The sequence below is a fragment of the Bos javanicus genome, chromosome 8 (genome assembly GCF_032452875.1).
Source record: "Bos javanicus breed banteng chromosome 8, ARS-OSU_banteng_1.0, whole genome shotgun sequence".
NCBI classification, from domain to species: Eukaryota; Metazoa; Chordata; class Mammalia; order Artiodactyla; family Bovidae; genus Bos; species Bos javanicus.
Genome location: NC_083875.1, coordinates 102632274 through 102648031, shown reverse-complemented (window position 1 = coordinate 102648031; position 15758 = coordinate 102632274). Strand labels below are relative to the sequence as shown.

The window sequence follows — 15758 nt, the reverse complement described above, 5'->3', positions numbered from 1 at the left end:
AGCAGGCAGCGAGCCTTGGGAGACTTCTCTAACAAGGGAGGCTGCTAGGGGAGGAGGAAGGGGCTGGAAAAAACCAGAAACTGAGATGAGGGAAGAGACACAGGCTAAGATACACAGGGGTTGGTTTCATTTCCCTTGGCCTGAAACTGCGTTTTGTATAAGAAACGCAACCCACAGTGCCTGATGCAAATAAACGCTCAAACAGTGGGGAGCGGGTCGATGCCAGTTTGCAGCAGTCGTGGTGATGACGAGAACGTGCTCTAAGGCGGGACAGATCCAAGTTCAAATCCCAGCCCCACTCTCTTCTAGCTCTGTGACCTTGGATATGTAAATGCAACTTCATCTTTCAAAGCCTGTGTTTTCCCAGCTGTCAAAGGAAAAGGAGATAGTAAATGCATGCTAGGGGAGTGCTCTGGGAGGATGCAGTATGGCTCCCAACTAAAAGAGGTGTTCCCTAAAGGTTTGTAATGATCACAGACACATGGTACTATCATCGCTGGGTAAAGGTGATAACTGAGGGGACACCCTCGACAGGGAAGACATCAGAACAAAAGGAAAAGAGAAGAGAAGCAACAGTTAGGGACATGACAACAGTCCCGAGCAGATGTTAAACATGACAGTCTGGGCATACAGGAGACCGTGTTAAGTTAGTCTAGATGTTGACTGGGGGATGGAGTGTTCCGGGCAAGCCCCGCAGTCAACCCAGAATGGAGAAGCCAGTCGGGGGGACCCCGACTCACTGCAAGCATACCCCCAGAATGGCAACAGTCCTGAACCAGAAGACTGAGATGGTCAAGAGGTGATTTTAACAGGACCTGGAAACCAGGATGTCCAAAAGGTACACTCAGGGCCAGCTTCACAGGGACCCCATGTGCCGAGGGATTTCACACTAGGTTTAACGCTCTGCTATTACTATCTTGAAATTCTTAACAATTTTTTTTAACATGGGGGTAAGAATTTTTATTTTGCACTGGGCCCCACAAATTACATGGCCAATCTTGGATATACATACACTGGTGAAGAACAGTCACTGCATTAACATGCATATACTAAAAGCTAAAGGACTGAAAAATTTACTATTAACTCAGGCCAAAAAACAATTATTCAAATCATTGAAATCCCAACACTGACTAATTCAGAAGGCAAAATGCAGTTGTTATCTTTAATAGCTAACCCAAGACCTCCTTCCAACATGCTTCACTTAAAATTTTCTTTAATAAATTACTCTGACTACCCCCCTGGCATTCAGCACGTACCCCTGTTATAATGTTAAACAGCAGTGACTCACTTGTACCTCCCTGTCTCCCTTCCTGGACCTTGAGTGGCTAGAAGGTAAGGTCATCTCATCATCTTTGCATTCCCCAAGCATGGCACATGAGAGGCCCATATAAATCTCTGAGGAACGAACAAAAAGTCCAAGCGTCCTTCACTAGTGCTGATGCACGTCATGAAACAAACAAGATTTACTGGACCAGACAGTGCAGAAAAAAGGCTGCTATACTGCATTTTTGTAGCACAGATGCTGACGCAGCAGGATGATAAGCCTAATTCCTTACAAATGTTGTTGTTGTTTATCACTAGTCGTATTTGACTCTTTTGTGACCCCATGGACTGCAGCCTGCTGGGTTCCTCTGTCCATGGGATTTTCCAGGCAAGAGTACTGGAGAGGGTTGCCATTTTTCCTTCTCCAGGGGATCTTCCTGCATTGGTAGGTGGATTCTTTACCACTGAGCCACCAGGGAAGCCCTCCTGAGAACATACCTCTTCCCTAATTAAATAGCCTGAAAAGGGCTAGGTCTCCATTTTCACAGTAAAAGAATTATTCTACAACCATTTTTATTCTATATATCCAGTAAGACATTTTTCACCTGGAATATCTGAGCCCTGACCTGTCCCAGGTAATTGTTATTTCCAAAATGTAGGTATCTTAACTCCCAAGGAATATAATGCCTCCCACTCCACAAGACAGAGGAGGTTCAAACACATGTACAAAAATTCATGTTAGCACTTCAAGTATTGATACGCTCTATTGATTCTAGTAAGAAATTATATTTAAAAGTATGTGTGTGTGTGAAGTCGCTCAGTCATGTCCAACCCTTTGCAACCCCGTGGACTGTAGCCCACGAGGCTCCTCTGTCCATGGGATTCTCCAGGAAAGAATACTTAAAAAGAATATACACCCTCAAAGGAGAAAGAATAATTTTTTCAGCAAGTGATACTGAGAAACTGGATATTCACATGCAAAAGAATGAAATTGGACCCTCTTCTTAACACCATATACAAAAATTAACTCAAAATGTATTAAAGACCCAAAACTACAAAACTTCTACAAGAAAACATGGTGGGGAAGCTTCATGCCACTGGAATTGGCAGTGATTTCTTGGATATGACACTAAAAACACAGATAACAAAAGCAAAAATAGACAAATGAGACTACATCAAACTTAAAAAAATTTGTGCAAAGGATTAAAATCAAAAGAGTTAATAGGCAAACTACGGAATGGGACAGAACATCTGTAAATCATATCTGATAAGGGGTTAATATCCAGGATATAAAAAGAACTCCTACAACTCAAAAATAAAAAAAATCAGATAATCTGATTTTGAATAGACATTTCTCCAAAGATGATATACAAATAGCCAACAAGAATATGAAAAGATGCCCAGCATCCTTAGTCAGAGAAGTGCAAATCAAAACCACAAGATACAACCTCATAGTCATTAGGATGGCCACTACCAAAAAGATAGGGAAAAAAATGCTGGTGAGGATGCAGAGGAATTGGAATCCCTGTGCACAGTTGGTGCGACTGTAAAATGGTGCAAACACTATAGAAAACAGTATGGAAGCTTCTCAAAACTTTAAAAATAGAATTAGCATATGATCCAGTTTTTATATATAAACTTTTGGGTTTATACATCCAAAAAAAAATGAAGACAGGATCTTGGAGAGATAGCTGCACATCCACTGAGGCACTGGCAAGAGGTGGAAGCAACCTAAATGCCCATCAGTGGATAACTGATTTGTTAAATGTAGGAGTGTTCTTGCCTGGAGAATCCCATGGATGGCAGAGCCTTGTAGGCTGCCGTCTATGGGGTCGCACAGAGTCAGATACGACTGACGCGACTTAGCAGCAGCAGCAGCAACATACATACAATGGAATATTTTTCAGTCTTAAAAAAGAATATCCTGTTACATGCTACAACATGGATGAACCTTCAGAACATTATTCTAAGTGAAATGAGCCAGTCACAAAAACACAAATACTGTTATGATTCTATTTATATGAAGAATCTAAAGTAAAGGCTTCAAAGTCATAGAGACAGTGGAATGGTGATTACCAGGGCCTGGGGGAGGGAGATAATGGGAGTTGTTATATTTAATGAGTACGGTGCTTCAGTTTTGCAAGATGAAGAACTTTGGAGATCAGTTTCACCACAATATGAATATACTTAACACTACCGAACTATATCCAATACTCTGGCCACCTGATGTAAAGAGCCAATTCACCGCAACAGACCCTGATGCTGGGAACGACTGAAGCCGAAGGGAATGACAGAGGATGATGTGGTTGGATGGCATCACCGACTCAATGGGAATGAGTGTAGCAAACTCTGGGAGACAGTGAAAGACAAGGAAGGCTGGCATGCTGCAGTCCATGGATCGCAAAGAGTCAGACATGACTAGCAACTGAACAACTGAACTATATACCTAAAAATGGCTGAGATGGTTAAAAAAAAAATAATCAGGGTATTGACGACCACCTCATTGTACGTTCAAGTCTAAAACTACTACTAACTTCGAATGTCAAAATTATTGTAGAAAATTAAATAAATTGTATTTCATGTCTTTTCTTTTTTCTTTTTTTGGCCTCACTACAGGGCAGCTGGAATCCGAGTTTCCCAAACAGGAATCGAACCCAAGTCTCCTACATTGGAAGCATGGAGTCTTAATCACTGGAGCACCAGGAAGTCTAGTGTCTTTTTTTTTTTAAGTATACAGTGGACTGTTGAACAAACTGTGGGTCCTCTTATTATTCGATTTTTCTCACTACAAAATCCAAGGTTGATTAAAACCGTGGATGTAGAACTGTACTGACTATAAGGTTAAAATGTGGATTTTCAACTGCGTTGGAGTCACCACCCTAATCCCCAAATTGTTCAAGGGTCAACCGTATGTATCTAAGAAACAAACCCAATGCTCATTAACTGCTGAATGGATAAACAGAAAGTACTCTATCCATACAATGGAATATTATCCACCCATAAAAGGAATCAGTACTGACACACACAACATGGATAAACTTAAAAACATTAGACTGACGGCCACATATTCTGTAACTCCATTTTTATGAAATATCCAGAATAAAAAAATTCATTGAGAACAAAAGCAGATTAGTGATTGCCAGGGGTTGGGAGTCGGGGAAATGGAGTGTCTGCTAATGAGAATGAAGAGTTTTCTGGGGTCACAAGTTTTATGGGGTCCAGAGGGTCACAAAAACCCTCTGGAATTAGATAATGGTGTCTGTCAGCTGTACAACCTTGTGAATATACTAAAAATCACTACATTGTATGTTTCTAAAAGGTGGCTTTAATGGTCTGTGCATATGGTATTGCTTAAAGTAGTGTGAGCTGGGTTTCTATTGTTTGCAAACGAAACTCCTGACCAGTACACCCCCTGAATCCAGTGAGTCAAAGCCCTCCTGAAGCTGCCTCCCCTCTACCCACCACTCCTGCAAAAAGACACTGCCAAGCTTTGGCACAGACTGGTTCTTCTGCTCCAGTTACCCCTCTTTCCTGTCCATTTGGGAAATATCTACTTCAGCCTCCAGCTTAAACGGCATCTCCTTTGGAAAAGTCACCACGCTCCTGGAGCACGGTCACTCCTTACCACACTCCCTACACATTACTTCCATGTAGATGCTGTGGTGCCCATCTGTCTCCTTTCGCTGGCCAGTTCAGTGCACACTGGCCTGACTTCCAACCACCAACAACCCACACTTCTTGGCCCAACTGCTTCCCCCACTGCTGAACCTGCTTCACCCATCCATGGGCAGGCTGGAAAAGTGCTCAGAGTTTAATGCTCAAACACCACATCCATGCAGTGGTCAACCAGTAACGGACAAGGGCTGCTACAGGGTGGGGACAACTGAGGTGCATGTTCTGTACAGACTCCCAGGACCCCCAGTTATTGCTTCTAAGGCAGTAACAACACCTAGCACTTTCACAGTACTTACTATGTGCCAGACACTATTCTAAACTTCAGAACACTACTGTGCAATAATCCAAAATTTAACAAGGGAGACCCTGAGGCCTTACAAGGCTAAGGAACTTGCCCAAGGCCGCAGGGCCTTTTTTATTATCTAGGGTTTTCACGTTCTATTGCAAACCATCTGGGTATATGTGTCCTCTCTTCTGCACTGGACCATGACTCTCTCAGGAGACAGACATTTTTTTTTTCGTTGAACCACGCAGCATGTGGAATCTTAGTTGCCCAACCAGGGATTGAACCCGTTGCCCTCCGCAGTGAAAGTGCAGAGTCCTAACAACTGGACCACCAAGGAAGTCCCGAGAGATCTTTCTCTTTTTTTTAATCTTTCTCAATGTCCCCAGCATCCAGCACAGAGCCAGGTATGTAACAGATACTCAAGAGGTTCAGGTTTTGAGAAGTGCCCAAACTTTGACACCCAAAGATGCCATATGCTTTTCCTGCCTCTGTGCCTTTTTTCAAACAAGAGTCCTGAAACACCTTTTCTGCATGTCACTCATGCCCTTGTCCCCTCCTGCCCCAACACATACACACACACACACACTCACACAAATTCTTGATCCCTGCTCTGTGGCAGCCAAAATGAGGAATTCTGTGGGCAAGGCAAACGTGAGACAGTGTATGACTCCCCGCCCCAGGGCCTAGTAAACAAACCCAATTGCTCACATATGAGTTACTGCACCTTCGACTACCTGTTACTTAGGTACCTATTCTGAGAGACTCTCATTTACCAAGGAACATCTGTCCTCCTCCCCGTAACCTCTATTAATCCCTGATCCCCCATCCTAAAGACCTTCCCTCAACCCTGTTTTTCCCCCAAGCTACCACCTTTCGTCCTACAAACTGCTAGGATCGCCTGCCTTCCATTTGACGGCTAATATCCACTTTGTTTAAATTGTGACCTCAACCTCTGCATCTTCCACTCTCATCTTGCTTTGGATTGCTTGGAGTTACACATTCGTATAACAAAGAAGAGCTTCCCGGAGGCAGCGAGGGTGCTAAACCTTGAAGTGTGAGTGGGCTTTTAGCAGCAGGGTTCAGACAAGCTGTCCCAACTTGACTTCATGCTGCATTCCGGCCATCTTTACACCTGCTCACGTGCGCTTCCCCAGCTGTGCTCTCCCTCTCAGTGAGGGCGCCAGTCTCTTTCTCAGACTAGAAAACCAGCCATCCCCACTGCACCAAAACTAGTCATCTTTTCATCTTCTCATTTTTCTTCTTTCAGGCCGCAACGGCAACCTAAACCTAACTGACACCTTTCTAACTTAGCTGTTTCACCGCCAGACTCTCCCCACCCCAAGCACTGATCACAACTCCCCTGCTCAAACATTCTCATGGGCTGGCTACTGCCTAAGAAATACAACTTCCACATCAGAGCATCCAAAGCAGTCTCAGCCTCCTCTTGCTCTGTCTTCCCACCTCCTCTCTCCCTGATCCCCATACTGGCTCTCCAAACCGACTCCCGACACACGACCTAATCCAACGCAACCCCAGTGGACACAAGTCTCTTCCATCTCAGGAACTTTGCTCTAGTTGCTCCCTGGGCCCATGATGCCCTCCCCACTCCGCATCTGAAAGCCTCCTTGAACTTCAAGGACCTGGTGAAAACACACCTCTGCCACCGAAGCTGATTTGCTGATAATACACTTGTATTTATAACATATCCAGCAGTGGGGGTGGCCAAGAGGAACTAATCATCCTCCACTCCAAGCTCCCAAAGTAAAATTTAATTTTCACTTCATGTTTTAAAGTAGACGTATTGGTCTTTTTTTTTTTTTTTAGGTTTCAAGGGACAAATCAAATTGAAAAGAGTATAAACAAAAAGGCAATCATGGAACTTCGCTGGTGGTCCAGTGGCTAAGAATCTGCCTGCCAGTGCAGGGGACACGGGCTCTATCCCTGGTCCTGGAAGATCCCACGTGACAAGGCAACAACTAAGCCTCTGCACCGCAACTACTGAGCCCACTCTCTAGAGCCCAGGAGCCACAAGAGAGGCCACCGCAACGAGAAGCCCACGCACCGCAACTGGAGAGCAGCCCTCACTCACCGCAACTGGAGAGTAGTCCTCACTCACCGCAACTAGAGAGTAGTCCTCACTCACCGCAACTAGAGAAAGCCCGCACACAGCCACGGAGACCCAGCACAGCCAAAAATAAAAACGAACTTTTAAAAAGGGCATCACGCCCTCCTGTAACCAGGATGCCCGGGCAGCAGTGCTGGCTTCAGCCACAGCCGGCACAGGTGGATCCAGGCTTCAAGTGATCTTCAGCGATCGTCCCCCTCTTCCTCTCCAACTCCACCTTCCTCTCTGGCTCTACTCTCCACATCACAGGGAACAATGGCTCATGATTTAACAAAAAGAGAGATTCTTTGCCCCCAGCAGCCATCTGAGCAAATCTCTGGTTACTTGGCTCTGCTGGGATCACGTGTCCACCAAGGACGCTACGGGGGCCAATGGATGCCACAGATGAAAGGCCTTAAGCGAGAGGAGGAGAGAAGCCAGAGTGTTTCTCCCCAACCCTAAGCCCTCCTCTCTGGGTCACAGAGCATCCCTGGCCGCAGCTGCTTCCTCTCCAGCGCTCCCTCTTCCTGTGGTCTCTGCACTGGCTCAGCTGTTCAGCCACGGTCTAGTTCCCACAGAAGCTCCTGGATTCTGCTGACCTCACCTCCTCCAGCCCCCCAACCCCCGCCGCTTGGGTGACTGCAGCTTCCGGCTATTCCTAGGCTCTGGGTTACCTCCCTGTCCTCGGCGTAACTTCAACATGTCTTCCAGCACCAATGTAATTAACTCCCTGCATTATAGTCTCTCAGTTTGAAAAAACCTACTGTAGTTTTTAACTCCCTGACCAGACCACAACCAATATTCAAGTTGACAAAGAACAGACAGAAATGTACCAAGAAAATGTGAAGAGGTCAGCACCAGGGAATAACAAATCCCACTACTACCACCTCGAAGCTGTTCAAGGCTCACTTTGCATCAGGCGCTCCTCTAAGTGTGAATCACTGCATCTTCGTATCAATCCTGTGATGGAGGTACTCACTTCTGTTATCCCCTTTTCACAGAGGAGGAAACTGAGGCTCAGAGAGGTTGAATAACTTACTGTCACAAAGACTACACGTAGTGGAGCTGGGATTCAAATCTAGACAACCTGGCTCCAGACAGCACACTCTAAAACACAAATCCCAGCGAGGAGAGAGTTTCAAACAGGGGGTTACTCAGCAGGATCGAGTGCTGTTCAACCTAAAAAGAAATCAGGGAAGGCAAAGATATGAAGTGCCTACTGGATTTAGCAATAAGAAAGTCACAAGGGACCTGTAGTAAAGCCAGAAGCCAGACAGCAGTAGGCTGAGTAAGCCAGAGGTTAGGAACTAGACAAGAGGAGCAAACCTTTCTTTCAAAAGGTTTGGCTCTTAAGAGGAGTCACAAAATAGGGCATGAGATGGAGAAGGAAGCATCATAAGAGTTCCCTTTGCTCTTTGTTTTAGAAGCAAGAGCAACTTGAGGACATGTAAACACCGATGGGAATGCAGACACAGACCTGCAGACATGGAAAACAAACGTATGGTTACCAAAGGGAAAAAGGGTAGGGGATGGATAAATTCAGAGCTTGGGATTAACATACACAATAGTATATTTAAAGCAGAAAACCAACAAGGGCCTACTGTATAGCACAGGGGACTACATTCAATATTTTTTAGTAACCTATATGGGAAAAGATTCTGAAAGATATATATGGATGTAGGTACATAAACGGAATCACTGTGCTTGTACGCCTGAAATTAACACACTGCTAATCAAACATACTTCAATTTTAAAAAATATTTTTAATAAAAATTTTCTTTAAATTTTTACAAAATTGATGGGAATGAGCCAGTTGACAGAGTGGGTGAAGACACAGGAGTGAGGCAGGCCAACAAAAAGCAGGGCCTCTGAGAGGCCAGAGCAGGTGGGCTGTACCTATAGTCCAGGATGGGCCTCAGAATCTCTTCTACTGCAACCCGGGTGGGAGGTATAGAAAGGGAGGCCACAGATTCTGATCATCCTGAGTTTGGTGAAAGGAAGTTCTTTTACAGCAGCTTCTAACTTCTCTAAGGCAGAAAGTGAGGCCAACAGAATGAGCGGGTAGAGTGGAGGTGGGGGGTGCAAGGTGTGAGGAGCAAAGCTTCCATCAGCCACGGTGCAGAATGGGAGGAAAGAAAGGAGGGCCCAGCCCAACATCCCCTAGGGAAGGAAATGGCAACCCACTCCAGTATTCTTGCCTGGGAAATCCCATGGGCAGAGGAGCCTGGTGGGGTCCTATAGTCCATACAGCCCCTCTTCCAGCACAATTGCAGAGGGGTGGAAAAGGGAATGTAAATATGAATGTAATGTGTGGATGTTAGGCTCATCAATTTGGGCTATAGTAAAGACAAGACTAACAGCCCCTCTAGTCCATGGGGTCACAAAGAGTCAGACACGACTGAGCACAACACAACAAGCCCAACATCAGCAAGGCCCCGGCTGTGCTTGGAAGCTGTGAGGCTACACTGGCAGCAGCTCTCAAGGTACCTCGCCTCCCAAGGCACGGGCAAAAGACAGGAACAAACAGAAGGACCCAGACTGGATGTAGAGGAAGAAGAGTGAGGGGACTGCGTCAAGGACAGCAGCAAAGAAACTGACAGGCTGAGCCATGGAATCTAAAGGAGTCCGGTGAGCACAGGCCTTTGGGGAACAGATGCAAGCAGTTCTCACTGACTGGCAGCAGGACAGGCAAGATAAGAGCTATATGATGGCACTATTTCAGAGTGGGCACAGCTGTGTCACGGTGTGAGGGTGTGGCCACAGAGAGGGCAACTGAACTGGGAAAAAGGATGGAGGTAAAAGACACGAGGTCAAGCAACTGACAGTTTCAGAGATTTGGACAGAGTTCTTGCAGTGAAGATGTAATTGGGGAAGATAGCTGGGGGTTTAAAGATTTTAACGAATAAGAGAAGCAGGGAAGTTACGAAGAAGTAGGGACGAAGGCGGCAGTGGGAGGTCTGTAACGGACAGTTGTGAAACAACAGATGCTTGTCCAACATTCATTCATTCCTCCTCCTAGTAGCATCCTGACCCTGCTTCGGAAACCACCTCCTTCTTCCCAGGCACAAAGAGGGCTTCCAAAATACGAGTAAGAGTCTATGCCTTAACTCTATGTCCAGAGGGTGGGGGTAGGAACATAAGTGCTCATTTTATTATTCTTTAAACTGTACAGATACATTTTATTAATACAGATAACATTTATATACTTCATCTATATTTATATTCACAGTTAAAACATACATACAAAAACTTCCCTTCTCTACCCTCCAAAGATAAGGACCTGGCCCAGGCTTTGGGCAATCAGTTACAAAGATTCAGCACCTGACCCAATTTAGGCCCAGAAGACTGTAGCCCAGAGCTTTGGCTGGAATTATTAATATCAGGAAAGAGGTGCTCTCTTTCGGCTGGAGTTGCAAACCTTGTCTGTAGACTGTATCCCTTCACCGACTTGAGAACATCACTAGTTAACACAGAGAGAAGGAAGCAGAGCGAAGAGTCAGAAAGTGACAGACTCCCAGCATCGTTTGAATACCTTGTTCCAGCCATTCCAGAAACCAAAATACCTGTGGCTTTTCAACACGAGCCAAGAGATTTTTTTTTTTTTCCCTTTTCTTCAGCCAGCTTGCACTCAGTTTATGTCCTTTTGACTAAAAGGAAACTAAACTCAGTGGAGCAAGCAAATAAAGGATTCTCAATTCAACAGCCTGTGTGATCCTTCAATACTTAAGTCAAATCATACCCTCCTACTGTTCAAGTCCCTGCAACGGTACTCAAGTCAAGGCAAAAGTTGAGAGTGGCATACCAGGCCCTAGATCATTGGCCCCTTCCCCCTTCTACCCATGGTCAAGGCCTCCCCACTAGCACTCTGCCCCTACACACTGGCTTCTAGGGTAGCCCCTGACACGCTGAGCAGGCACCTTGAGGACTTTGCTCTGGTTGTTTCTTCTACCAGGACACTCCTCCAGACATCCACTCGCTAACTCCCTCACCTCCTTCAAATTTTCTGCTCAAATCTCAAGTTCTCAATAAGGTTACTGAAACCCACCTCTGTACAGCCAGTGATCCTGAACACTTCCCCCGCCCCTCCAGTTTGACTTCCTTTCACAGCATTACTTAGCGACTTCCCTGGTGGCTCAGATGGTAAAGTGTCTGCCTGCAATGAGGGAGACCCAGGTTCGATCCCTGGGTCAGGAAGATCCCCTGGAGAAGGAAATGGCAACCCACTCCAGTACTCTTGCCTGGAAAATTCCATGGACAGAGGAGCCTTGTAGGCTACAGTCCATGGGGTCGCAAAGAGCGACTTCACTCACTCACTCACTCACTCACTCACAGCATTACATAAAATCACTAAAAATATAACCAACCAGGACAGGGGTTTTCAGCTGGTTGACTTGAGTTCCTAGAACAGTGCCTGGCTTGTAGGAGGCCCTCAAACATATTCTGAGTGAGCAAATACAATGACATGAGCCTCAAAGGAGCAGCACTTGGTCTTTAAGAGGAAGTGGAGGAAAGGACACCGACCCCCATCGCCTGAACTTGAAATAAGCAGAGTGGAGGAGGAAAGGACCCCGACACCCATCGCCTCAACTTGAAATAAGCAGGGTGGAGGAGGAAAAGATACCTCCGTTTTGAAGACTTTGAAGGGGAAGTAGTTACCTAAGGGGGCAGAAAGTAGGTGGAAGAGCTCAGTGAAGAGGTTGAGGATGTGGGTAGAGGTGTTAACCACAGGTGGGGCTTGAGAGGACTTGGTGTTATGTTTTGGGAGGAACACAAGAGCTGGAGGCTGAGTTAGGGGAAAAGCAAGCCCAGAGTGGTTTGCAGGTGAAAGTAAAAAAGATAAATGGGCCGAGTGGTTTATTACATTTCAGGTGGCGATAAAAGATAGAGCGCTAGAAGACCTGGGGAGTTTAGCCAGCATCAAAAGCATTTCTAGCAACCCTTGGTCGATAGAAAGGATTCTGCCCTTCACACCAAGGTTTGAATGATTTTAGACTTTGTGGGTGAAAAGGCCATCACATTTGGTCTTTCCTTCCTTCCCAAAACCCCAGAGGCCACTGAGAAGTGTCTGCTGGACTGAGACGCAAGGCTTTCCCTTTCATAGCACTACAAAAAGCAATTCCCCTCTGCATAATACAATACCCCTGCACTATGAGCAGCCTGTCAAACACTCATTCTCCAGGTCCAGAACTGACTATGAGTCAGGCATCCAGGGTCACAACCCCAGAGCCCCAAAAGGCAAGACGACACAGGCTCCTTTTCAAAGACAGACCATAGCACTCAATGCTCCTACCTGCTCTCCCATGACCCCGATATTTCCTGGGCAAGAGAAACCGGGACAAAGGGAAGGCCTCCTTCCACCGGTCCTGATTCACCTCCGTTGCTTGATAAGCTTCTCTCTGCAGAATTTTCTCCAGAGTTACAAGAACATATGTGTATGCCAAGCCTCAAGGAAAATGTTCCTCCCAGTCAAAGAAAGAAATTCTATTGCTCTATAAGCCTCTAAGGAAAAGTGGCTCACTATAAATCAGGCCCTTGGGAGGGAGGTCATTTTGATGCTCCTCATAGCTCTAATGAGACATTAAATATTCCAATAATTAATAATAATGCCTTCAAGTTTGTCTTTCTCAGGGAACTGTCCCTGTAAAGGAAGCAGGGATGATCAGACTTAAGCTTGACTTCAGGGCCACCAACTAGATCCTGGGGGCACAGGGCATCTGTCCTTTCAGTACTTAGCAAAGATGCCCACACTTCTGAGTCAGGTGTCCAACAGTGGTTCATTAAGCAGTCAACTTCCAAGACGGCCCCAACAACTCTCACTTCCTGGGATTTATACCTTCTTCCCAGACTGTACCAGTGATGACCGGTGTGGCCAATAGAATATGGCTCAGCTATGTCACTTCTGAGATTATGCATCTTGGGATCTCTCCATCTCTTGGATTCCTTGCTCTGGGGGAAACCAGTTGTCACCTCAAGCAGCCTTACGGAAAGGAACGAAGCCCTGACAACAGCCAAATGAGTGAGCATGGAAGCTGGAGTCCACTCCCCTATCCAGTCTTCAATGACTACAGCCCGTGTCAAAGCTTGAAGGGAAGCTCGTGAAAGACCCGAGTCAGAACCACCGAGATTTAAGTTGGTCCCAGATTTCTGACCCAGACACTATTTTCAGATGCTCAATGTTGGAGTAATTGGTTACACAGCCATAGATAATTAATTCACTATCCTATATAGACCTGAGAAAGAAATCAGAAGTTTAACCTCAATTCCTATTCTACATGCACACACAGGACCAAGTTCTCTGTCCCTAAGAAAGCAACAAATTATCATCATTCAACAATTACTTATTAAATAGCAAATACAGGCAAGGTATTTCCAAGCGACTGAAACCTTCATATAGTTTATAATCTATAAAATAAAGAGGAATATTTACAAAGAGACACGCACATATCTCCAGTTGCTCAACCCATTGGTTTCCTTAGCTTTATAAGTTCCCTTACTCCTAATGCTGTCCCTCCCCTTGCTCCCCCAACTCTACTCTTTGCTTTCACAGAGCTCTTGGGAAGGTTCATCAAGTCCCACTCCCTGGCTATTCTGACTGCTCAGTGCTCTCACATTCATTTCACTCACCACCATATGTCCTCCCATCTAAGGGGGAAAGAAAGTTGGGTCTCCTGATTTCATTTAGTACTGGGACAAAGAGGCACTCATTTAGTATTTTACTAGGAGAGACTATCCTGATCACAGGTGTTGAGAACAACTCTAATTTCTGCAATTAGTGACGAAGTCACAACAGCAGCGCTGATAATGCCTGTGGGGGGAAGGGAGATGCCGTCCGTCCCTAACCGCTCACTGGACTCTCCTATCCCTCAAAGCAGCAGGAGGGTCATGCTGCTCTAAGAGAATCAGGAACCTCCCTCTACACAAAGGAGGTCAAAGGGCGACCTTTCTTCCCATCAGCCACAAAACCAGCCTCTGCCAAGCCTAAACAGCGTGGGAGACCGTCAGAGGTAAATGGAGCCCCAGACAGAAAACCACAGGGGCACTCTCCTCCCGCAGCCGGCGGGGATCTGAGTCAGGTGACTCTCCGGGGCACACAGCAAACCTAAACAAAGATCACTCCCCACGTGACAGACGGGGGGTAAGAAGCCTCTGGCAGTTAAGACCACGGAAACCATTAACTCTTTTTTCTTTGCAGTCCCAGCAAACTGGTGGAGCTACAAGTGACTGCATCTGGAGGAACCGGGACCCCATCCCCGGACACAGGCGCTGAGCACTGCACACACGCCTCCAGCCTCAGCGAGCAGGGACCCCTCCCCACCAGCTGTCACTGGCGCTCGAGACCAGCCAAGCCCGGCCAGCCCTCGACTCTGACCGCTCCCCCTGCGCGGCTGCGACCCCGCGGGGGCGGCAGAGAGGAGACGCTTCTTCCCAAGGCTCCGGGGTGAGGGCACGCCGGCCCCCGGGAAACGGGCGGCAGGGTGGGCGCGGCCCGGTGCCCAGCCGGGCTCTAGATCCTTCATCCCCCCTCGGGAGCCCAACCAGTCTCCCAACCCGCAGCCCCGCGCGTCCCACCTTGTCGCCGAAGCTGCGGGCAGTCAGCAGGTCCGGGCTGGGCGTGCTGTCGCCGCCCACGGCCTCCTCGCTGCTGGAGCCGGCCAGCGGGTGCGGCATGTCGCGCAGAGACTGGGGCCCCGTGGACGGCAGGGCCTTGGGGGGCCCGCCAGACATGGCGCGCTCGGCTCGGGACGCGCCCGCCGCCGCCGCCGCTTCCTTCTACGGCCCGCCTCCGCGGGCTCCCCCAGCGCCCCGGCCGAGGCCGCGCTCGAACGGAGGCCCAGCACCAGCGGGGTCGGGAGCCGCCGCCACCGCCACCCGCCGGCTGCGTCTGCCCGCGCCGCGCTGGGCTGGGCTGCTCCGCTCCGAGCCGCGCCGCGCGCCCCCGCTCGGCACCCGAGCCTGCGGCGGGTCCGCTCGCACCTTATCCCGGGCGCCCGGCCGCACCGCCACGCCGCCCAGCCAGCTCGCGGCCCCGCCCCCGCGGCGCCCGGCGGTCCCGGGAGGGGGAGGAGGAGGGGCAGGGGCGGGGAGAGCGCGGGAGGGGCGGGAAAGGGGAGGCGGTCAGCTTGGTCCCCGCCCGCCGTCCCGCAGGAAGTGCGCCCCCGGCCCTCTGCGGCGGTCGGGCTAGTGTCCAAGCTCCGTACCCCGGAGGCCGGCCCCTTGGGGTCTGCGCGCAGACCCCAGAGCTAATGTTTAACGGAAATCAGAGGTGGAAACAGACGTTGGAGGACCCTGTTCTATTCCAGCCGCGTTTACTGCTGCGCCCAGGGGCAGCCACCCTTGGGGCTGGGGCGGGGGCTTTAGGGACACGCACGTGAGTTGAGATTTTCTGGCCTCTCAAACCCAAGATAGAAGGAACTACGAAGCAAGAATGGC

The 15758-nt window shown here is 48.0% G+C and overlaps 1 protein-coding gene across 1 annotated transcript in view; it reads right to left on the bottom strand.

Moving 5' to 3' along the window:
* SNX30 (sorting nexin family member 30) overlaps positions 1–15301 on the bottom strand; it is a 108417-nt gene extending 93116 nt beyond the window's left edge. The window contains exon 1 of the mRNA XM_061426519.1: positions 14898–15301. Coding sequence (XP_061282503.1) covers positions 14898–15053 — 156 coding nt within the window. The 5' untranslated portion in view covers positions 15054–15301. The remainder of the gene's footprint in view (positions 1–14897) is intronic.
* Positions 15302–15758: the final 457 nt, after the last annotated feature.